This window comes from Amblyraja radiata, chromosome 2 (genome assembly GCF_010909765.2).
Source record: "Amblyraja radiata isolate CabotCenter1 chromosome 2, sAmbRad1.1.pri, whole genome shotgun sequence".
Classification (NCBI taxonomy): Eukaryota; Metazoa; Chordata; class Chondrichthyes; order Rajiformes; family Rajidae; genus Amblyraja; species Amblyraja radiata.
In genome coordinates, this window is record NC_045957.1 from 21,549,173 (window position 1) to 21,573,323 (window position 24,151).

The window sequence follows — 24,151 nt, forward strand, 5'->3', positions numbered from 1 at the left end:
ATGGACCAGGAAACCCTTTGCCCCCTCCACTCCACTCCAGTCCCCCATGAGCGCCCGGGACCGGGACTGGGACTGCCCCGCACAAAGGTGGCGGCCGCTCCGGAGCTCCTTCAGGTCCGCGCGGCCCATCATTTCCGCCACGAAGCCGGTGTGGGCGTGGAGCAGCGATGGCCGGCGACGTGGTGGGACTAACTCTGATACACGGTAATGATGGCCGGAGCTGGGCTCAGATGCCCAGGCTCACAGTGGGGGCCGTGCATTGCCCACGGTGACTCTCCTTCCTGCTGCAGCAAGAGCTGCCGTTGCCGAGTGAGCACAGGAGCGGCAGCAGCAGCAGCAGCAGCAGCAGCGCGCGGGCATGACCCGGGGACCCAGCCCCAGGGCAGCAGCAGCGCGCGGGCATGACCCGGGGACCCGGGGACCCAGCCCTGGGGCAGCTCCCGCACCCGTCACAGCAGCAGCAGCAGCGCGCGGGCATGACCCGGGGACCCGGGGACCCAGCCCCGGGGCAGCAGCAGCAGCAGCGCGCGGGCATGACCCGGGGACCCGGGGACCCAGCCCCAGGGCAGCAGCAGCAGCAGCGCGCGGGCGGGACCCGGGGACCCAGCCCCAGGGCAGCTCCAGCTCCCGCACCCGGCACAGCAGCAGCAGCAGCGCGCGGGCGGGACCCGGGGACCCAGCCCCAGGGCAGCTCCCGCACCCGGCACAGCTTCAACACTTCTGCAGCAGAGGGCAACTGGTGCAGAAACTAATCTGCATTTGAGGAGAGAGAGAGAGATGGAGGGGTGGAGTACTCTGGGGAGGCTGAATGCTTAAAGGTGGTGTAAACACTGGGCATAAAGTCGTCCATCCATTTGTCGCCGATGGAATACTCGTCGTAAAATATAGGGACACGGGTTAAAAGACACTTACACCTATTCATTAAATGTCATTGTGTTTGCAATATATGGGAATTGTGCCGTTGAAATATACATTGCAAAATTAGTAAATGTAATAAGTAATAAAATGCAAAGATGTCTACTGATGTGGATGTGTGTGTTTCATTGTTAGGTAGTTCGAAACATAAGATCGAGATTGCAGCAGAACGGGAAGGCGGTGAGCCAACGCTACAGGACATGGCAGCAGTCATTGCGCAAGTTACCGGGGTACCCCAGCAATTGCAGAAACTGATCTGTAAAGGTCTGTGTGTTCTACTGGTAAGATGCGCGGTGTATATGCTAACTTGCCTTGACCGTTGTTCCCTTGTTCTGTGTTTCCAAATTGGGCTGATCTGTGAATTAATGATAAGGATAGTCAGATATAATTGGTGGGTGGATGTTGTATACATGGATTTCAGGAAGGCTTTTGATAAAGGGCCTCGTTGTAGGCGATGAAGATGTATGGGATTCACGATGGACGAAGACAGAGGGTTGTGATGGAAAGTTGATATTCTGGCTGGAAGTCTGTGACCAGTGGAGTTCCACAGGGATCTGCTGTTTTTGATATATATATATATATATAAATATAATGACCTTGATGTAAATGTAGATGGGTTGGTTACTAAGTTTGCTGATGACAAAATTGGAGGAGGTGCAGACAGTGAGGAAGGCTGTCAGAAGATACAGTGTGATATAGATCAGTAGCAGAAATGGCAGATGGAGTTCAACCTGAGCAAAAGTGTGAGGTGTTGCACTTTGAGAGGTTGAATGTAAGGAGAGAATATACAATAATGGCAAGACCCTTAACAGCATTGATGTGCATAAGGATCTTGGAGTCCAAGGTCATAGCTCATTAAAGGCGGCAAAACAAGTAGATAGGGTGGTAAAAAAGGCGTATGGTATGCTTGCCTTCATTGTTAAGGGCATTGAATATAATAGTCAAGAAGTCTTGATGCAGCTCTATAGGACTTTAGTTAGGTCGTATTTGGAATATTATGTGCAATTTTTGTCGCCCTTTTACAGGAAAGATGTAGAAGCTTTTGGATGCGTACAGAGGAAGTTTACCAAAATGCTGCCTGGATAAGAGGGTTTCAGCTACAGGGAGGGGCTGGATAGACTTGGATTGTTTTCTCTGGAACGTCAGAGGTTGAGGGGAGACTTGATGGAAGTATTTAAATTATGAGAGGCATAGACCCTTAGAACCTTTTACCAGGATGGAAATATGCAGCACTAAATGGCATAGCTATAAGGTGGGAGGGGGAAGGTTTAATGGAGATGTGCAGGGCACATGTTTTATGCAGAGGGCGGTAGGGGCCTGGAACGCATTGCCCGGGGTGGTGGTGGAGGCGTATACCTTAGTGGCATTTAAGTGGCTTTTAGATGGGCACATGGAAATGCAGGTAATAGATATGGATCATGTGCAGGCAGATTAGATCAGTTTAATCAGGCATCATATTCAAAAGGAACATTGTGGGCCAAAGTGCACATTCCTGTGCTGTACTATTTGATGTTCTAGTATTATTAAAGTTTTATTATAGAAAATTTGTGAGGTTGGAAGACATTCAATCCATGAGCGCTTGTTTGAAAAAAACAAAACAAGGTCCACCAAGGTTCAAGATTTGAGGAAGGACATTCTTGCTATTGAGGGAGTGCAGCGTAGGTTTACGAGGTTAATTCCCAGGATGGCAGGACTGTCATATGCTGAGAGAATGGAGCAGCTGGGCTTGTACACCCTGGAGTTTAGAAGGATAAAAGGGGATCTTATTGAAACATAAAGATTGTTACGGGTTTGGACACGCTAAAACAGGAAACATGTTCCCGATGTTGGGGAAGTCCAGAACCAGGGGCCACAGTTTAAGAATAAGGGGTAAGCCATTTAGAACGGAGACGAGGAAACACTTTTTCTCACAGAGAGTTGTGAGTCTGTGGAATTCTCTGCCTCAGAGGGCGGTGGAGGCTGGTTCTCTGGATACTTTCAAGAGAGAGCTAGATAGGGCTCTTAAAGATAGCGGAGTCAGGGGATATGGGGAGAAGGCAGGAGTGGGGTACTGATTGGGGATGATCAGCCGTGATCACATTGAATGGCGGTGCTGGTTCGAAGGGCCAAATGGCCTACTCCTGCACCTATTGTCTATTGTCTATTCACATTTATTTGTCACATGCACTAATTAAGGTACGGTGAAATTAGTTACCATGCATCCATATAATTAAATAGAACACAACACACAATAGAATTTAACATAAACATTCACCATAGCATTCTTCACTGATGGAAGGCAATAAAGGTGAGTTGGTCTTCCTCCTTAGTTCACCCGTGGTCAGGGACCTTGACCCTCTGTAGTCGCCGCTACGGAAAGCCCGATGTGCAAGCGCTCTTGTCGGGATGATCGAAGCTCCGATGTAGGGACAGATCGAACACACTCCGCGGCTTTGAGTCTAATTCCATCTAATTTAATGCAGACTTCATTGATAGGCTGATTTTTCTTTAAAGCTGCAATGTGTTCAATGCGTTTTGAACTCAAGCAGTCTTGATGTCGCTTGTAGTGGCCTGGTCCATTGGTTTGCAGATTACAAGTCTTCAAGTGCACATGCAATTACTTTCTAAACAGGGTAAGTGTTTCTATTGCTACCCTTTCTGCGTAGCGTTTTGGACCACAACCACTTTCTAATGTTTAGAAGTTTACACGTTAAGATTTAAATTGTGTTCATAACACATTGCAGAGTAAGCACTCAATCCACCTTGCATTTTAGGCATGATGATATGAAACAAACTTGCTGGGGTGGGGTTGCAGGTGCCTCTCAGCTCCACTTCCCAAGTTTTATTTTTAGCTTCAATGTTAACTGTTGAGTTTGTGCATACTCCATGTAACTGTGTGTGTTTTTCTCATGTGCTTCAATTTCCTCTCATCCTGAAGATGTGCTAGTTTATATCTTAATTGCCACTGTAAGTTACACTTTAGTTGGTTGCAATATCATCAGAGAGAAGAGAAGAGGTTCCAGGGAAATAAACACTGCTGTTTTCTACATGGTGAAACCAAAATGTATAAAAATAGCCTTTATTAAAATCTGACAATGTGCACTTTAACCACATGTGATTTTTTTTTTCTATTACAAATCACAAATTGTGGAATACAGAGGCAAATAAATAAATGATGGGTCTTCGTCCCAAACATTATGGAGGGCACTGTATCCCAACATTTTACTGGATAGCTAACAAAAATGACTTTTCACTCTGTCTGGACCACCAAATTGCCTCATGTCCCAAAGCAAAATACTGCAGTTGCTGAAAATCTGGAATTAAAAATAGAAAATGCTGGAAATACTTGATAGATAGGTAAGGCGGAATTGGTTTACAGCGAATGGTTCATATGGTTCAGGTCATCGACTTTCCTCAACCTAAAAGATTAATCATATTTCTCCCTTCACAGATGTTGCCTGATAACATTTTCTCTGCATGTTCTGTTATTTCAAATCACTAGGCTGTACCTGATAAGATCATCCATCTTTTTGGAATACCATTCCTTTTATAATTCAAAGACACGCTGAATATTAATGCAGCATTGTAACAGACAGGGTGCCAAAGGCTTTTATATAATTCAAATATCGCAGGCAAATGATCAACAAAATTGTTTCCTAAAATGTGTGAGTGGTAGTAACAACATTTTAATGTTTTTTTGTTTCTGTCATATAGGTAAATCTCTTAAAGAGATGGAACAACCATTGTCAGTTCTTGGTGTTAAAAATGGCTGTAAAATAATGATGATTGGTAAAAAGGTACAAATCTATCTTTCTATGTTTCATGGAATGTTTTAGAAAACCTTGCCTGCGATTTGACCGTATAATTTATGTATACCTATTTAAGGAAATGCTTTTCGATTTTGTTCCTTCTTCTTTGTTTACCAGGGCTATCTTATTTGTTTTTGTCAGTATACACATGGAAACTATCTGATCTAATGCTCTAAGTTCATAAGTGAACAAGGATAATCTAGAGTGACAAGGTCTGTGACTTCTTCCTATTGCCGTAGTGAAGCACAGCATCACTGAAAGTCCAACTTATCGACTCGCATAGTTATAATGTCCAATCCAATGGCTATATGTTGTACACAGTAACTGCGAGAATTAATCAATAATTAACCCCATAATTTGTGCTCTATCTGGCATTTTATCCAGATGAGAAACTATCATGCCCCTTTTTGGTGAGAAGTAAAGTGAAACAATGCTTTAAATAGTAAACAATTGGCGTACTTTCTTTCTACCATGAAACAAAGTTAGTTAATGCGTAGGTACAGCAAACATTAAGAAGATATATACTAAGTTGTCTTTTATTGCAAGTGTGTTAACATTGAGTACAGGTGCAGGAAGTCTTGCTGAAAAGAGTATGTACTACTGTGCACAATTTAGTCACCATACCCAAGGAATGCTACTCCTGGTGATGCAGCAGAGCTTTGCCAGATCCCTGGCATGAGGAGAAATTTAGTGAGATTGGCCTATAATGATTGGAGTTTAGAAAAATGTGAAACAATCTCACTGAAATATATAGATTCTGAGAAGGTAAATGCTGGTATGTTGTTTCTGACACATCTGGAACTGGAGGCAGAATTTCTAGACAAGAGATTTATTATGTGGTAGAGGAAAGCGGACATATTTCTTTACTCAGTTGGGTTACTTTGAATATCCCTGCACCAGGGTTCTGTGGATATTCAGTCGTTGAATATTTGCAAAGTTGAGAGTGATATATTTTTGGACACTGAAACACTGAGGATTTTCGGGAATGTGGGTGTGAGTTAGAGGACACACTTGTTGGATCAAGTTAAGGAACTGCATGGACAACTCCTGTTTCTTGTGTCCTACATGTCAGCTTATTCATCAATACAATGAATTTCTAAAATTGGATGTTTGACTTTCAGAATTTAAAAAGTATCTCTTTTACAATCTATCAGGATGTTAAAGCTTATTTTGATTAAAGAGCCAATGATACTACAAAGTCAACTTGTTTCTTTTACTGTGTCATTAAAGCTCCTGAAAGTGGTTTACATATTCTGATCTTCCGGCAACTCTTGTAAGTTCATGGTCACTAAATTAGTATTAATGGCAGGACTGGTTAATTTATTGACAAATATGGTGTTTTGGTTTTGTTTATGTAGCTCTTGTGCCTCTGAATGAGAAGGATACTATGTTGATTCAAATTTGTGGGGGTTTAGAAGGGCTCCATGTACGTGTGAAGGTGCAGGCAGTTATTTGGGTTTTGTTTTGTTATGGGATTCTATAGCTGGTGGAATGTACTTAAAAAAAATTAGTGAAAAGCAATGCTTAAGAAGAGCCTTGTTTTAATGGTTTTACTAGTAAGTTTATGAATGATAGAATCATTGTGATTGAAAGCTGGACACATGGATTAGCTGACTGAAATATTTTATTTAGTAGGTTTTATTCAGCTTGTTTGTGATAGCTTTCCCTTATGTTGATGCATTTTCTGGGCCATTATTTAACTTCATGTCAGTATAAGAGGTGAATTATTAAGATACCATCCCACAAATTAAACGATAAACTAGGGCCTAAAGTCTATTCTATTGTTTATAGGACAGTAAGAAAATTAATTTGGAAAATAAAGAAATTTGGGGCAATATTCTAACGTGGCCAAATTTCATCAAAAACAGATGTAGTTTTAATTTTATCAGAGTGTGTGTAACTTTTTACTTGAAAGTGCATACATAACAATTATATTTTTCTGAACGCACTATTTTTAGTTCTTCGAGTTTCAATGCTAAGTCCTTAATGAACCAGGCTGCCTGATTGGATTGTTTTCTCTGAATTCACAGAACAGTCCCGAGGAAGAAGCTGAATTAAAGAAGTTAAAGGAGGTGGAAAAATCTATAGAACAGTTATCACGTAAGCTTGAAGAAATTAATGTGGAGCTGACAGGCATTCAGAATGTGAGCATATTTTTTTGCTTCCACCTTTTGGTATCTGAAAAGAAAATAATAAAACTGCTGTTATTTTGTTTCTAGTGTGCAAATAATTGCTTCCATATTTAGCTCACTAGCAGTGGTGTGAATACATGGTTAAAAGTTTCACTGCTTTTGGGAGCAGTATACAGACCTGAAAAGACACATTGCTAGTCACTCAGCAGCATCTCGAGAGAACACGGTTCCTCCAGACTGAAGAAGCATCCCAACCTGAGATATCACCTAACCTTCTTCTCCAGAGATGCTGCCTGACCTAATGAGTTACTCCAGCACTTTGTGTCCTTTTGTGCAAACCAGCATCTGCTGTTCCTTGTTTCTTCTGTATAATGACCTGGATTTATTAAACAAATGAGCATTTTAGTGGAAAATTTACATTTGGGTAGATAACTATAGCTTAGTCAAAGAGCTTAATTTATAAGAATGTTTAAATAGGGGAGAAATGCTTTGAAAATCAGACATTCAGGGCTGCAGAGCTGCAGAAAGCATTAAAAATAGTATGCTTATTTACCTCGGAGCCTAGTTGAAATACACAAGTAGATGAAGAAACTTACACTTTTGATGCTGTTACCAAGGGAAGGTACGTAGATGAGAAATAAATAGATTTATCAGCATGGGCATAAGAAGAGAAGCTATGGTTGGTTGCAAAATAAGTCAATAAACTGCTTGTACTTGTTGGTTTTGTAAGTGGAGGAGCTGGGTTTAATGATGCATTTGCAGCTGAGCAAATATGGCATTATAAGTGTAAGTCAGGCTCAATATCCTGTAATATAGGTTCCCTACCATGGTCATGATACAGGGTCTGATGCTAAGTTCCTCCAGTAGTTTTGTTTTTGGTTTAGCATGTTATGTTGGATGTTTAGGGGACGAATGTTGAGTTGATATTTTTTTTTATTCTCATGTCACCCAGGGGTTCCTAGCCCGTGATCTTCGATCTGCTGCATTAAGTAAGTTAGAGAAGAAAGAGAAAAGCATAACCGAACAGTATATGAGGTTTCTTGAACAGGTTGATGCTATGGTGGGTAAGAGAATAAATGACTGCATGTTAATGATTTGTCCATATAATTGACCTTAGAAGGCAAATGTTGTTTAACTAAAAATGAGTGTTTCTCATTAGCTTAAATTAAATATTTTTCTATTTAAATCATTGTTTAAACTTTCATTCAGACACTTGCTTTTGCGTTCAAATGGACAGGACTTTGATTAATTAGTTCGTTTTCAAGCATTTGTGACGGGTAAATGTTTGAGATGCTATGTCTGAGATTGTGCTACAATTAACTATTCGCAGACTATAATTTTCTAGATTTTAGGTAAATAATTGTAGGTCTGATCATTGTTATTGTCTAGCTAAGTAGCATTTCTTTCTGTTTAAATAAAAATTTTGCCTCCCTGAAATGTCAGTATTTTGGAAATTAATTTTATTGTAGATGTTTGACAAGAGAAATACAACTGCTGTCAATTTAGTTAAATCATGCAGATTTATGTGGAAATTGTAATTATGTAACACAAAGATGGTTTGGATTTGCAGAGGAAGAGTAAATTGTGCACATTTGGCATGGTTAAGTTATGTGCATGGGAACAGCAACCAGACAGTGGGAAAATTGAAAGACATCAAGGATTCTTGAAGGGCAAACTAAGTATTTTCTAAATGGTGAGAAATTAGGTGCTCTAGGGACCCATAATATTACATATTTACAAATTGGATCCAAAATCAACTAAGTAGTAAGTGATTATGGATGGAATTGGCATTCTCAAGGTTCGGCTAATAATCCAGAGATGCGTTCAAATCTCATCATGTCATCTTAAGAATTTACATTTAGTTAATTTATAAATGTTAAATAAAATGCTAGTATCAGTGTGAAATTACTAGATTGTTGATTCAAAATCCACCTGGTTCACTGATGCACTATGTACAGACCCACAGTACTGTGGTTGACTCAGCTGATCTACCAAAGCAAACAGTTGTATCAAACTGCTGCAAGCAAGCAAGCAAGAAGGGGGCTCCCCACCAGCACATCAGGGCAAAAACAGATGGGCAATAAATGCTGCCCCTTCCTATAAGAAAGCTGAAGGAATGTTGCCATCCATCTCCAGTGCTGGAATTCAAAACTGAGGAGGTAATACAAACCCTTCATTAGGACTCGTATAAACCAAAATAGGTAAATGGAGTTGAGGTACTCTATTTACCTATTCCATAATCTGGTAGACCGGTGAGAAGGGCTTGAGAACCAGAGGGTTTCCTTGGTTATGATTTGTCTCCATTTCAGTTCTATTCATGATCCTCAATTCCATTTATCAACAAACCATGTATTGTTGGGCATTCTCTAGAATTTAGGAGATTGAGAGGGGATCTTATAGAAACTTACAAAATACTTAAGGGGTTGGACAGGCTAGATGCAGGAAGATTGCTCCCGATGTTGGGGAAGTCCAGGACAAGGGGTCACAGCTTAAGGATAAGGGGGAAATCCTTTAAAACCGAGATGAGAAGAACCTTTTTCACACAGAGAGTGGTGAATCTCTGGAACTCTCTGCCACAGAGGGTAGTCGAGGCCAGTTCATTGGCTATATTTAAGAGGGAGTTAGATGTGGCCCTTGTGGCTAAGGGGATCAGAGGGTATGGAGAGAAGGCAGGTACGGGATACTGAGTTGGATGATCAGCCATGATCATATTGAATGGCGATGCAGGCTCGAAGGGCCGAATGGCCTACTCCTGCACCTAATTTCTATGTTTCTATTTTCAGAGGACTAGTCTGCTATTACCTTTTTTTTCAATTAAAGTGTAAACATGTAGTGCACTAATGTGCAATAACATTTTAAAAGCAATAATGTGACTTTTTTTTAAGGAAGTCATCTTTCTTGGTACTAGACAAACTGATTGTAATGAATCTCACTACTTATCTTTGGTTGATTGATATACAAATATACACAGTAATATAACTTGTATTTTACCCCAAAAGCTTTTGCTACAATTGTAAATCTGGGATTAGTACTATGATTTTGTATGACTTTAAACTAAATATCATGCGTGTTGATTAAACATGAGATGGTGGAAGCTTCTTATAAATTATGAAACTGATGGGCAATTTATAGCAAGGAAGGTTTTCTGAGGCTACAGCAGGATATAGATCAGATGGAAAGTTGGGCTAAGCAGTGGAAGATGGAATTTAATGTTGACAAGTGGAAGGTGATTCTTTTGGCAAGTCAAATCGGGGTAGGATATATACATGAATGGTACGGCACAATGGAATGGTGATGAACAGTGAGACATACGGGTCGAAGGCAATAGTTCCCTGTCAGTGACAATACCAGTAAATAGGGTGGTGAAAGTGGCCAAGGGTGTGCTTGCCTTCACAGGTCAGGGGGCATAGAATATAAGAGTTGAGATGTTATGTTGCAATTTTACAAGACTGGTTAGGCCATACTCGGAATTCTGTGTGCAATTATGATTGCCACATCACCACCCTTTAGGAAGGATGTGATTGTGCTGGAGAGAGAGAGAGCAGAAGAGATTCACCAGGAAGTTGCCTGGATTGGAAGATTTTAGTTATGTGGAGAGATTGGGTAGGCTCGACTCTTTTTTTACTAGCAGTGTCAAAGGCTGGGGGTGGTGGAGATCCAGGAAATCTCTAAGGCAGGAGTTGATTTGTGTCATAACCAACCACCCGACGCACCTCATCACAATGGACGTATGTGCGGCACGTTGGTAGTTGTTGAGGCACGTCACTTTGCTCTTCTTGGGTACTGATATTATGGATGTCCTTTCAATGCAGGTAGCAAGACAGAAGGATACAGTCCCTATGAGGGCAAATAGAATTAGTGTAGATCAGCAAAAAGGTAGGCTTGCACATGATGGGCTTAAGGGCTTATTTCTGTGCTGTACTGTACTGACATTAATAATGAACATATTGAGAAAATGATATTTGTATTAACTAGAGATTTTGTTTCATATGGATCAGTGCTGTTTTGATTCATTGTAGTTTGGAGGAACATAGATATGGATATAATCTCAGCAAATTTTACAAAACATATCAGATAGTCACAGTGAATTGGTCTCTTTCAGGAATGTCTAAACTACGCTTCATTTTAAACAGGACGTGTGCAGTTTGATTTTTATTTCTTACAAATAAAATATTACATTTTTATGTTCAGAATTTGCCAGACGAATTTACTGACTGCAGGCACAGAAGAAAAGGTCTAGTAAAGCATATACAGGTGAGATTTTCTTTTTGTATACTGAGTTTGTGGGTTTGTAATCCTAGTATCAGGAATCTATAGTACAAGAAAAAAGTTAGTTTGGTTTCTCAGCTTGTAAAAGGTGGATCCAAGAGGTGATTATGGAGATAGATAAGAGTCAGGAAATATTTAATTGAAAGATTAGAAAAAGAGAAAACTGCTTCAATTTAAATGATAAATTTAGAACTAATTCAGGAAAATTTGAAAATCATGCAATGTGCTCAGATTTAGTAAAGATAAAAATCCTGGAATAAGCAGCAGTTACTTTTACCAACATCATCCATGTATCTGAATATCTCAGATTTCCTACTTAGGTACAGTATTTGATCTGGATGGGAACAATTGTTAGCTATATTTCCCAAATCATGGCAGAAGAGATCTCTGGATTAGAGCATATTCAAATATTTAGTTAATAAAGTATGAGACCTGAGGAAATTTGATATTGCACTGGTTTCCCCAATACATCATACTCAATCGGATATTGCCACTCGTTCCATATAAGCAAATGGTGTCTTCATCCTACAACAGCCACAACTGGATGACTATACAATTGTTCTGCTTGAGCCAGCAGCCAAACGTGTTGCGGATAAATCTGTGCACTGTGTGCAATCTGGCATCAGAATGGGTTTGTGCCTTATAGACTTTCACATTTGTTGACTAATAAGAAATAGAATGAAACTCATTCATAATGTCATAGAAAAAACAAGCGAACACAATAGCAAATTTCTACCGTTAGTATAGTAGCCAGTGCACAAAGCTTTCAACATTTGGTCTTTTTTTAAAAAAGTAACCAAAATAATGATGTTACCAAATTATTTTACTTTTATTGGTGATGCATGAATTTGTTTTGGCAACAGACTCACTTGGCCCGGTGTGATGTCATTGAAACACACATCTCACAAGAAATGGAGAAACTTCAATCAAAGAATCTTGCTCTTGCTGACTGACATTTTGAAAATAATGCAGTTATAAGCCTGCCAATCTACAGAACCTAAATTATTTACAAACTGGTGTAAATAATAAATTTGAAAGCAGGAAACTTTGCAATAAATGTAACCAACTACTTTCCTGGACAATAATCTGTGTCTATTCTAATTTTGTCTTCTATTCTGACTCCTTAGATTACTTCTGTTCCTGGGTTTATTGTAAAAAATACCTCTGTGCTAGCTATGTCCAATACCTGAACTCACGACCAAAGAAATTGTCACCATTGCTTTTATTGTAGCAGTATGTTAGTGTATACATGTAGTAATTCAAAATACAATCTGCATTTAATAAAATATTTCATTTTATTCATTCATTTGTTCATTGATTTAAAATATGGTAAATAATCGAAATCACAATTATGTGCTCATCTGAAACATTGGTACTTATTCATCCTGTAGAGTTGCCGTGCATCAGTTTTTAATGGAGTGCCAGTTTGCACGTGTGCCTTCATTTGTAGTCTCCTAGTAGACACTAGGGTTTGAGATGGTGGTTGACTTTACCAAGCAAGTCTGTAGCTGTGTGGAAATATCTTCTTGTGAAGATATTCTACCATCTCCTTTTGGGTCTGCAGCTTGTCAAATTCATAGAATGGAATCTGGATGAAACAAATTGCAGCTTTTTACATCATGCATAAGGGTGCTTAATAGTTTTGTATTTTTTCTCGAAGATGAGGTATCTAACTAGAGTGCAAACCTGTACAACATCGTAGCCCAGCAGCCGCAGTTGCCTCTGCTTGATAGCTTCTTTTCCAAGGAGATTTTGACTATTTATTGAGAATCTTCTCTGGTCATCAATGCACAGTGCTATTCTGAAACAAAACGTTTTGTTATCTTTTTGGAACGAAAATCTGATTTTTGTCAAATTAAGCCAAGTGTCTGATTAGAATATATTCCACAGCATTAGGGCTATGGTATTTGAAATTGATGCAAAAAAAACAAACTAGTCTGGTTTGACCATAAGGCTGGAGTTCATGACATGGATCATTGTTCAATTCTGAATTCAATATCTACATTTAAACATCTCCAAGATATAGAATATAAAACAGTACTGCACAGGAACAGGCCCTTTGGCCACAATGGTCAAATTAATCTGCACTGAATATGTTGCTAAGTTAAACTAAACTGCGCTGCCTGCACATTATCCATATCCCTCCATTTCCTACTTATCCATGTGCCTATCTAACAGCCTTAAATGCCAATATCGTATCTACTTCCACGACCATCCCTGGCAGTGTTCCAGGTTTCTTTTTTCATCCATTTAAATTACCAAGTTCCTTTTCCATATGCCACCTTTATCATTCCCTTACTATCTTGCACTCCGATGAAGAAATTTAAAAAAAGTTGATGGCCAACAGTTCCACTATTTCAAACAAATTAAGACTCTAACCTCCTGAATACCTCATCACGCCAGGAGGCAGGGAGCACATATCCTTCTTCATCCAGTTGAATCTCTGCGTCTAAAAAAAAGATGAGATTTTTTTCACGAAAAGGTAATGCTAAAATCAAAGTGTTCGTTCATTTCATACAGACGGTGATAAATAAATCAAGATTGTGTATGGGCATATTCGGTCGAACTACATCAAAACTATTACTAAAAGTCTGATCTTGACCACTTCCTATCTTCGTTGTAAATACATTTTAGAAAAACACTACCCTATATCGCTATCATTTTTTTTCGCCATCTTACTCACTGTCCTCTCCAACCGTCACAAGGTTTTTCCCGATCGGTGAAATAATAAAATAATAATAAAAAAGAATGTTTAAAAAATTGTGAGATCAGCAGTTGGTTTTCACGCATGTCAGTCACCATGATGAAGATAACGCCCCTTCCGGGGGGCCAGGAGAATAAAGCCCCGGAGGCCGGACGTGAGTCAGTCACCCCGGAAGACCGTGAGTGAGAGTTGAGTCCTGAACTGTGAGTCTACGCTGTGAGTGAACTGAACTGAGTCTGCACTGTGCTGCTTGAACTGAATTGAAGTGCTGGTGTGCACTGTGCTGCTTGAACTGAATGGAAGGGCTGGTCTGCACTGTGCTACTTGAACTGAATGGAAGGGTTGGTCTACACTGTGCTGCTTGAACTGAATGGAAGGGTTGGTCTGCACTGTGCTGCTTGAACTGAATGTCGCGCTTAATCCGGAAGTCCCGCTCACTGCTGAAGTCCCGGTCAGGGGAGAGGCCGCGCTCAACCACGTGAGTAGATTCAAGAGAGTTTTACTGTCATATGTTGTGTGTGAGAGTGTGTGATGGATGGTGTGAGTGTGTGTGAGAGATGGTATGTGCGTGAGATGGAGGGTGTGTGTGAGAGAGATGGAGGGTGTGTATGTGGGTGTGTGTGTGTGTGTGAGATGGAGGGTGTGTGTGTGAGATGGAGGGTGTGTGTGTGTGAGATGGAGGGTGTGTGATGGAGGGTGTGTGTGAGCCTACCAACCGTGAGTGAGTCAACTGTAAGCCCACCAGCCGTGAGTGAGTCAACTGCCAGCCCACCAGCCGTGAATGTGTCGGCTGTCAGCCCACCAGGCCCGAGTGACTGAGCTGCCAGCCCTCGAGGCCCAAGTGACTGAGCTGCCAGCCCACAAATCCATTAGGGCCCACAATGTCCATACTAGCCCTTAAGAAACCAGTCCCTTCGGCACACAACACCCATACTAGCGCTCCAGAAAGCCCCTCCCCCCACCCACTGGCCACCAACATTGGAATTGGTGGAGAGGTGGAATATTGTGTTGGGGGACCATCCCTCCTGTGTGAACATGGGACCCAATGGATCCCACGTAGTCTAGTTTAGTTAATAAAAGAGCCTTTGTTGAGCAGATTCCCAAGATGGAAAGGATGGGGAAAAGAGTTATTTCTTTTGCAAACCTGTTTCTAAATGATTACAGAACAGATTTGGCAGAAGGCCTGTGAAGAAATAAGGGCGGCATGGTGGCGCAGTGGTAGAGTTGCTGCCTTAGAGCATCAGAGACCTGGGTTCAATCCTGACTACAGGTGCTGCCTGTACGGAGTTTGTACATTCTCCTCGTGAGCTGCGTGGGTTTTCTCCGAGGTCTTTGGTTTCCTCCCGCACTCCAAATGCATACAGGTTTGTAGGTGAATTGCCTTGGTAAAAATGTATATTGTCCCTAATGTGTGCTGAATAGTGTTAGTGTGCAGGGATCGCTGGTCAGTGCGGACTCAGTGGGCCGAAGGACCTGTTTCCGCGCTGTATCTCTAAACTAAACACCTATCGTCTTGACCCTGTACAAAAAATCAAAGTAGTGGAGAAACTCAGCAGGTCAAGGAGTGGAACTAAAATGTCAGACAAAATTTTGGGTCAGGACCCTTCAGACTGGTAAAGAGGGGAGAAAGTTGGACCAGGCAGTTGAGGGGAAAGGGTGGGGGAATAGAACTGGCAAGTGATCGGTGGATTCAGGTGAGGGGTGATTGGCAGATGGGTGGAGATTGCAACTAAGGCTACAGGTAAGAGGAGAAAAAAGTTTGCAAATACGGAATCTGATAAGATGTTAGATGGGGAGTAAAATGTAGAACCAGAAGAAAGGATTGTGGGTGAAAGGGAACAGGAGAACAGGGGAGGGGAATTGGGGACCTCAGACGAGGGAGGGGTGGTAGATGACTGCCTGGAAGAGGAAGGGAACTGCATGATGGGGACAGGGGAAATGGAAAGAAGGGCGTGTGTCCAGGAGAGGGTGGTGGAGGGGCGTAATTACCTAAAACTGGAGAATTCAATTCAATGTTCATATGTGTAAGCTACACAAGTGGAAGATGATGGATGTGCCTTCCTTCCAGTTTACGCAAGGCATCACTCAGGCAATGGACGAGATCGGGGACAGAAAGGTAGGTATGGGAATGGGATGTGGGGTTTAAATGGTTAGCAACTGGGAGATCCAGCAGACCCTGGCGGACACGAGTTCAAGCGTACAGCAAAACGGTGCCCCACTACAGCTCAACTGACAGAATGGACAAGGGAAAAGGAGCCTAATTTTTTTTTTACATTTTGAGAATAGTTCACTGCTGTTTCAAGATTGGGTTATAAACAAACACATCTCATTGTTGAAGATAAGAGTTCACCACCAGAAAATAAACAAAAATGGGTGAACTGGCATGTGGATTCATATTTAAGAAAGGACTGCAGATGCGGGAAAAATCGAAGGTAGACAAAAATGCTGGAGAAACTCAGTGGGTGAGGCAGCATCTATGGAGCAAAGGAATAGGTGACGTTCTTCAGAAGGGTCTCGACCCAAAATGTTGCTTCTTCAGACAGAAGAAGGGTCTCAACCCGAAACGTCGCCTATTCCTTCGCTCCATAGTTGTCTCACCCGCTGAGTTTCTCCAGCTTTTTTGTCTACTGTGGATTCATATTAATCCATTCTTTCCCCTCATATTTGTTTATGACAAATATTCAACTTTTTAAAAAAGATTTATCTTTTACGCCATTTTGATTTAAAGAAGTGGCAACTTTCGTTACATATGTACCAGCAGGCAGGTTATCCTACTGAATCCTACAGAAATCCTATGATTTTTAGATCTGTATGTAATTCCAAATAACTGGCAAATGCTTGCAGTACCTAATGTATAGCCATATGGTGTCAGCACTCGAGAAGCAAAGTAATTCCTTGCTCCTAGAAGGTCAGTCAGAGCATTCTTCACTTTGCCATAGAGATGTTCATCCACCAAGCTTTCTATCGACTGTCCTGCTGTTAAAAATGATTTTACCCGATACTTGGGAGGAAGGCTGTGACCCTGTTGAGAAACATAGCAATTTTTGTACATTTAAAATGCCATTAGCAAACTATTAGGTTATTGCAATACAGAGCAATCTTATTGCTACAAGCCAAAAACTATTAAACCATAGTTTTATCAGCAAATGAAATTGATACTTTGAAGATTTATATTGGCAGCATATAAAAATCACAAAACAGCACATTGTGAATGAGACCACAGAATGTAATATGCTTCCAATATGTTAAGGAAGACTGAAAACTTCCACCCAGTAACAGCTCTGGGCATTATTTGTGGAGCAGGAAGGGAGGGAGAACAACTAGCCTAGAACTTTCTGCTTCTACACTTACCTATTTCTACTTCTTACACAAGGACTTCTACCATCCTTTCTGATCTTTCCTACACTGCTCCACCACAATGTCCTCCTCATTCTTCCCCTTGTGTTCATATCTAAATGCATTCCAAACCTTCCATAATATGAACATTTTTGCTTCTGCCGCTTCTTTCTCTGCACATATTCTTTTGGGCCAGGAGTTTCCCCTGACTTTTCCCCCCAGTACACTTGCCTGCAATGGTATTACTTCATGAACCCACGCAAAACGAAGAATATTCCACCTTGTTCTTGCCATTGCAGACTCTTCCCTTTCTTCAATTTTACATCTCCATCTTGGGGACAGCCTCGACGTCCACAGATCTTATTTCCTCCCACCCCAACCACCTGGAGACAGCATTTGGTCTTAACTTCACATGAGCAATGCACAAGGGAAAAAAAACGACTGATCATTTAACAAAAACCTTACCTCATAAATTCGGCACTCTAGTTTCATTGTCATGAACAGCTGGGTTAGTTGGGCCAGAACAAATTTGTCTAGTCCAGTTCCTTGGGCTATTAAAAAATAGAAACTAAAATTAAAATCAAACCAACTGAGAGAACTTGCATTATGTGATTATTTATTTATTCCACCCAACCCTCCCATGCACACACAGAATTTTCACTGGAGCGCTTTTTATTCCATATCTTGGATTCTTTGGTTGTGATTTGTGAAACCTGTCAGGGCGAATTTCTGTAACCTGAACGGCTATAAGGGAAGAGTCACTAAATGATTTACAAATTCTGAGGCAATACAGAATTTGATTGAAATTTAGAAGTTATATTTGTAGGTATGTTACAAAACTTACCTTCAGCGGCGCTGCAGATCTGTCGCTGCCCGTGTGTGCGACTTTGGCGCCTTTGAGAGGGGGGTGGGTTTAAAACGCCTTGTTTCTCCAGCCTATTCAAATCGATGTCTGTCAGGCTGTTTAGCTGCTAAAGAAAAATCGCTTCGACTGACGTTTTATTAAGTTTCTTTTAAACTGCACTGGATATTTTACGAACAGGAGTAAATTAAAAATAATCTTCTAAAGCCGTCAACGCCGACAACGGGGACGGATTTCATGCACGGGACAGGTAAAGGAAAGCCGTTTATTTTATATATAAACTTGCTTCTAAGGATGCCTTTAATCAAAATTTCACATTGCGAAAATGTCATTATGTAAACATACGAACCGGCAATATTTTTCCTGCTGATATGAGATTTAAATTCACAGCAAATGCAACGTTCCAAACCAGCGCGTTCCACAAAATCCCACTCGCAAGATGATTTAAATGGCCATTAATTTACAGGAATTAAACACTAAATTCCTTCCAAATGGCCTATAAATTAATGGCAATGAGATTTAAAAATCATGTTATATTGTGAATTATTGTGTGAATGCTATTTAAAAATGTTAATCTTTTCTTGAGAAATGGATAGATGTTTAGATCTAGTAATTGGATTTTGTAATTAGCTACAATTGGGTAACTAACTAATTATATGCTTTAATTTCAGGTCATCCAAGTAAGATTTTCTCATATTTGTTTCAGAATGCTTCAATCTATAATAACTGAAAATTTCATTCAGTTCTCTTAATTTTTAAGAAAGTTATGGGCTTTTGACTGTCCTTGAGCACAGCTTTTGAATTAAGTCAATGGAAAAGCAATAGGGAACAAGATGCTAATTTCAGAGTATGAAAATGGCCATAACTTTTTTAATACAGAAGATATGAAAGTGAATTAGGTGTCAAATTAAACTTTTTTTAATGCTTTATCTGATGGCATAAATTGCAGACTTGATTTTTTAAATCTCACAATTTTGTAACATTGCTAATATTTGTAGACTTTTGAAACAACTATTTGTAATGGATGCAAGAGCACTGGAGAGTATAAGATTATAGATCCCACCACTTGGAAAATTTCAAAGCACCCCTTTCAGGCTGGATATGTTACTTCCCAGAAATAATGTTGAGTCAGTATTCTTTGTGGGTTTTGATGAAAGGTCACTGAGCTGATACATTAACTTAACCACTCTATCCACATATGCGCACCTTTAGTGCATTATCAGTTTCAATGGTTGGAACTTGAGTAGTAGGTCAGAAAGGGGAAGGAGTGATAGGAAAGTAGAAGTGTTGATCAACAAGACTCAAAGGGAGGGTAGGCAGGGAGAGATGGAGGAATATTAAATGGGTGAGCAGAGAGACAGAGGGGTGTAAAATGCGGGCGGAAGCAATAGGTAGCAAGGTGAAAAGTAAAAGTGGCAGGCAGACAAATCCAGGGCAAAAATCAAAAAGGGCCACTTTTCAACATAATTGTATAAGGGGTAAGAGCGTTGTAAAAACAAGCCTGAAGGCTTTGTGTCTCAATGCAAGGAGCATTCGTAATAAGGTGGATGAGTTGAACGTGCAGATAGCTATTAATGATTATGATATAGTCGGGATCACGGAGACATGGCTCCAGGGTGACCAAGGTTGGGAGCTGAACATCCAGGGATATTCAATATTCAGGAGGGATAGAGAGAAAGGAAAAGGTGGTGGAGTAGCGTTGCTGGTTAGAGAGGAGATTAACGCAGTGGAAAGGAAGGACATTAGCTTGGAGGATGTGGAATCGGTATGGGTAGAACTGCGAAACACTAAGGGGCAGAAAACGCTGGTGGGTGTTGTGTACAGGCCACCTAGCAGTAGTAGTGAAGTTGGGGATGGCATCAAACAGGAAATTAGAAATGCGTGCAACAAAGGCAAAACAGTTATAATGGGTGACTTCAATCTACATATAGATTGGGTGAATCAAATTGGCAGGGGTGCTGAGGAAGAGGATTTCTTGGAATGTATGCGGGATAGTTATCTAAACCAACATGTAGAGGAACCAACGAGAGAGCAGGCTATTCTAGACTGGGTATTGAGTAATGAGGAAGGGTTAGTTAGCAGACTTGTTGTGCGTGCCCCCTTGGGCAAGAGTGACCATAATATGGTTGAGTTCTTCATTAGGATGGAGATTGACATTGTTAATTCAGAAACAACGGTTCTGAACTTAAAGAAAGGTAACTTTGAGGGTATGAGACGTGTGGGTGAATTGGCCAAGATTGACTGGCAATTAGTTCTAAAAGGGTTGACGGTGGATATGCAATGGAAGGTATTTAAAGACTGCATGGATGAACTACAAAAATTGTTCATCCCAGTTTGGCAAAAGAATAAATCAGGGAAGGTAGTGCATCCGTGGATAACAAGGGAAATCAGGGATGGTATCAAAGCAAAAGATGATGCGTACAAATTAGCCAGAAAAAGCAGCATACCAGAGGACTGGGAGAAATTCAGAGACCAGCAGAGGAGGACAAAGGGCTTAATTAGGAAATGGAAAATAGATTATGAAAGAAAACTGGCAGGGAACATAAAAACTGACTGCAAAAGTTTTTATAGATATGTGAAGAGAAAGAGATTAGTTAAAACAAATGTAGGTCCCTTGCAGTCAGAAACAGGTGAGTTGATCATGGGGAACAAGGATATGGCGGACCAATTGAATAACTACTTTGGTTCCGTCTTCACTAAGGAAGACATAAATAATCTGCCGGAAATAGCAGGGGACCGCGGGTCAAAGGAGATAGAGGAACTGAGTGAAATCCAGGTTAGTCGGGAAGTGGTGTTGGGTAAATTGAATGGATTAAAGGCCGATAAATCACCAGGGCCAGATAGGCTGCATCCCAGAGTACTTAAGGAAGTAGCTCCAGAAATAGTGGATGCATTAGTGATAATTTTTCAAAACTCTTTAGATTCTGGAGTAGTTCCTGAGGATTGGAGGGTAGCAAACGTAACCCCACTTTTTAAGAAGGGAGGGAGAGAGAAAACGGGGAATTACAGACCAGTTAGTCTAACATCGGTAGTGGGGAAACTGCTAGAGTCAGTTATTAAAGATGGGATAGCAGCACATTTGGAAAGTGGTGAAATCATTGGACAAAGTCAGCTATAAATTTACGAAAGGTAAATCATGTCTGAGGAATCTTATAGAATTTTTCGAGGATGTAACTAGTAGAGTGGATAGAGGAGAACCAGTGGATGTGTTGTATCTGGACTTTCAGAAGGCTTTCGACAAGGTCCCACATAAGAGATTAGTATACAAACTTAAAGCACACGGTATTAGGGGTTCAGTATTGATGTGGATAGAGAACTGGCTGGTAAACAGGAAGCAAAGAGTAGGAGTAAACGGGTCCTTTTCACAATGGCAGGCAGTGACTAGTGGGGTACCGCAAGGCTCAGTGCTGGGACCCCAGCTATTTACAATTTATATTAATGATCTGGATGAGGGAATTGAAGGCAACATCTCCAAGTTTGCGGATGACACTAAGCTGGGGGGCAGTGTTAGCTGTGAGGAGGATGCTAGGAGACTGCAAGGTGACTTGGATAGGCTGGGTGAGTGGGCAAATGTTTGGCAGATGCAGTATAATGTGGATAAATGTAAGGTTATCCACTTTGGTGGCAAAAACAGGAAAGCAGACTATTATCTAAATGGTAGCCGATTAGGAAAAGGGGAGATGCAGCGAGACCTGGGTGTCATGGTACACCAGTCATTGAAAGTAGGCATGCAGGTGCAGCAGGCAGTGAAGAAAGCGAATGGTATGTTAGCTTTCATAGCAAAAGGATTTGAGTATAGGAGCAGGGAGGTTCTACTGCAGTTGTACAGGGTCTTGGTGAGACCACACCTGGAGTATTGCGTACAGTTTTGGTCTCCAAATCTGAGGAAGGACATTATAGCCATAGAGGGAGTGCAGAGAAGGTTCACCCGACTGATTCCTGGGATGTCAGGACTTTCATATGAAGAAAGACTGGATAGACTTGGCTTATACTCGCTAGAATTTAGGAGATTGAGAGGGGATCTTATAGAAACGTACAAAATTCTTATGGGGTTGGACAGGCTAGATGCAGGAAGATTGTTCCCGATGTTGGGGAAGTCCAGGACAAGAGGTCACAGCTTAAGGATAAGGGGGAAATCCTTTAGGACCGAGATGAGAAGAAACTTTTTCACACAGAGAGTGGTGAATCTCTGGAACTCTCTGCCACAGAGGGTAGTTGAGGCCAGTTCATTGGCTATATTTAAGAGGGAGTTAGATGTGGCCCTTGTGGCTAAAGGGATCAGGGGGTATGGAGAGAAGGCAGGTACGGGATACTGAGTTGGATGATCATATTGAATGGCGGTGCAGGCTCGAAGGGCCGAATGGCCTCCTCCTGCACCTATTTTCTATGTATCTATGTATCTATGTAACGCTGAGGATTGTGGAGAAAGCAAATTAACCTAGAGCTTGGATCAGTGCTTTGGAATATGGTGTGTGGCCATTGGAGAAATGTGTTGTGAGAGGGACATGACTGGCAGCTCAATGTTCAGGGGTTTAGATGTTTCAGACGTGATTGAGAGGAAGATAAATGAGGTGGATGTATTGCGCTACTAATCAGGATGGCTGTCACGATGATACTCAGGATATACTGGAGGATTTGTCTCCTGAGGCAATATGGGTATAGCTTAGAAATAAGAAAGATGCAAGCCCTCTAATGGGATTGTACTATAGCACCCCCCCCCCCCTCCCCCCCTTCTCCCCGACCCCCAATAGTGAGCGGGAGATAGAGGAACAGATATGTAGACAAATTACCAAAAGAAGCCAAGACAACAGACTTTCTGCAGTGTATTCAAGAGGGGTGGAAGTGCCAAATTGGAGCAAGGTAAACTACAACTTTTCGGCAGGTGCTCGGAAGGGTATACTGGGAGCAATTTTTATTGGGCAAGACCACATCTGATATGTGGGAGTCATTTAAAGACCAGTTGATCGAAGTTCAGAACCGGCATGTTCTAGTGAGGAGAGGGATAAGGATATCAAAGAGAACCTTGGATGACCAAAAAAGTTGTAAATCTGGCCAATAAGAAAAAGGAGCACATTCAAAGTTTAAGAGGATGGAATCAGATGTGGACTTTGTGGAAAATAGTGGGGGGAAAGAACTCGAGTGGGGGATCAGAAGGGCCAACAAGGGCCATAAAATTGCTTTGCGAGTCAGATTAAAGAAAGTCCCAAAGCTATTTAACCTAAATTAAAAACACGAGGGTAAACAGGGAGAAGGGATGACCACTCAAAGATCAAGAAGGAAATGTGTGTGTCTGGGGAAAGTAGGCGAGGTAGTAAATGAGCACTTTGCATCTGTTTTCACTAAGGAGAAAGACATGGATGACAGTGAGATTAGTGTGGAGAATACTTATATGCGAGTGCAGTAGGATATTAAGGAGGAGGTGTTGGGGCTCTTGAAGTGCATTAAGGTGTTTAAATCTAAAGACCTAATAGGATTTATCCAAGGTTATTGAGAGAGGCAAGAAAGGGGATTGCAGGAGCCTTGACAACCATTTTTGCACCTTGTCTAGCCACAGGCGAGATCCCAGAGGATTGTAGTGTAGTTAATGTTGTTTCTTTATTTAAGAAGGAAAGTATCCATGGAATTATAGGACGGTGACTCTCATGCCAGTGGTTGGAAATCAATTGGAATGAACATTTGGAAAAGAATGGGCTAATTAGGGATAGTCAGCGTATGTTTGTACACAGCAAGTTGTGTCTTCCGAACTGGATTGAGCTTTTTGAGAAGATTGTTAAAGTGATGCTTGAGGATAGGGCTTTGGATGTTGTCTACATGGATTTTAGTGGGGCATATGATAAAGTCCCCTATGGTAGGTAGGATGATCCAGTAGATCAAGATGCATGGGATTAATTGCGACTTGGTTGTATGGATTCAAAACTGGCTTATTGATAGAATAGATGTAAATGTAGATGGTTAGAACATTTGCAGAAGACACCAAGACTGCTCAGGTCGTGGACCATGAGGAAGGCTGTCAACGTATACAGCAGGATATAAATCATCTACAAGTTGCTACTTTCAGGGAACTGCAGACTCACATCCAAGATTCTTCATCACATCTTCGTTCCTCACGGTCCTCCTATTTACTGTATGCTTTGCTCTTGCATTT

At 41.2% G+C, this 24,151-nt stretch overlaps 2 protein-coding genes across 2 annotated transcripts in view; one reads left to right on the forward strand and one right to left on the reverse strand.

The window, feature by feature from the left end:
• On the forward strand, positions 1–12,404 carry bag1 (BAG cochaperone 1). Its single transcript, XM_033042955.1, has 7 exons — positions 1–204; positions 1,051–1,179; positions 4,609–4,691; positions 6,734–6,847; positions 7,788–7,895; positions 11,027–11,089; positions 11,968–12,404. The coding sequence occupies exons 1-7, from the start codon at positions 168–170 to the stop codon at positions 12,055–12,057; spliced, it is 624 nt and encodes a 207-aa protein (XP_032898846.1). The 5' UTR covers positions 1–167; the 3' UTR covers positions 12,058–12,404.
• fastkd3 (FAST kinase domains 3) overlaps positions 12,381–24,151 on the reverse strand; it is an 18,814-nt gene continuing 7,043 nt past the window's right edge. Inside the window, exons 3-7 of the mRNA XM_033042942.1 lie at positions 17,610–17,695; positions 16,656–16,830; positions 13,484–13,553; positions 12,791–12,905; positions 12,381–12,692 (exon numbers count right to left, since the gene is read on the reverse strand). Of these exons, the coding sequence (XP_032898833.1) occupies positions 12,594–12,692; positions 12,791–12,905; positions 13,484–13,553; positions 16,656–16,830; positions 17,610–17,695 (545 nt within the window). The 3' untranslated portion in view covers positions 12,381–12,593. The remainder of the gene's footprint in view (positions 12,693–12,790; positions 12,906–13,483; positions 13,554–16,655; positions 16,831–17,609; positions 17,696–24,151) is intronic.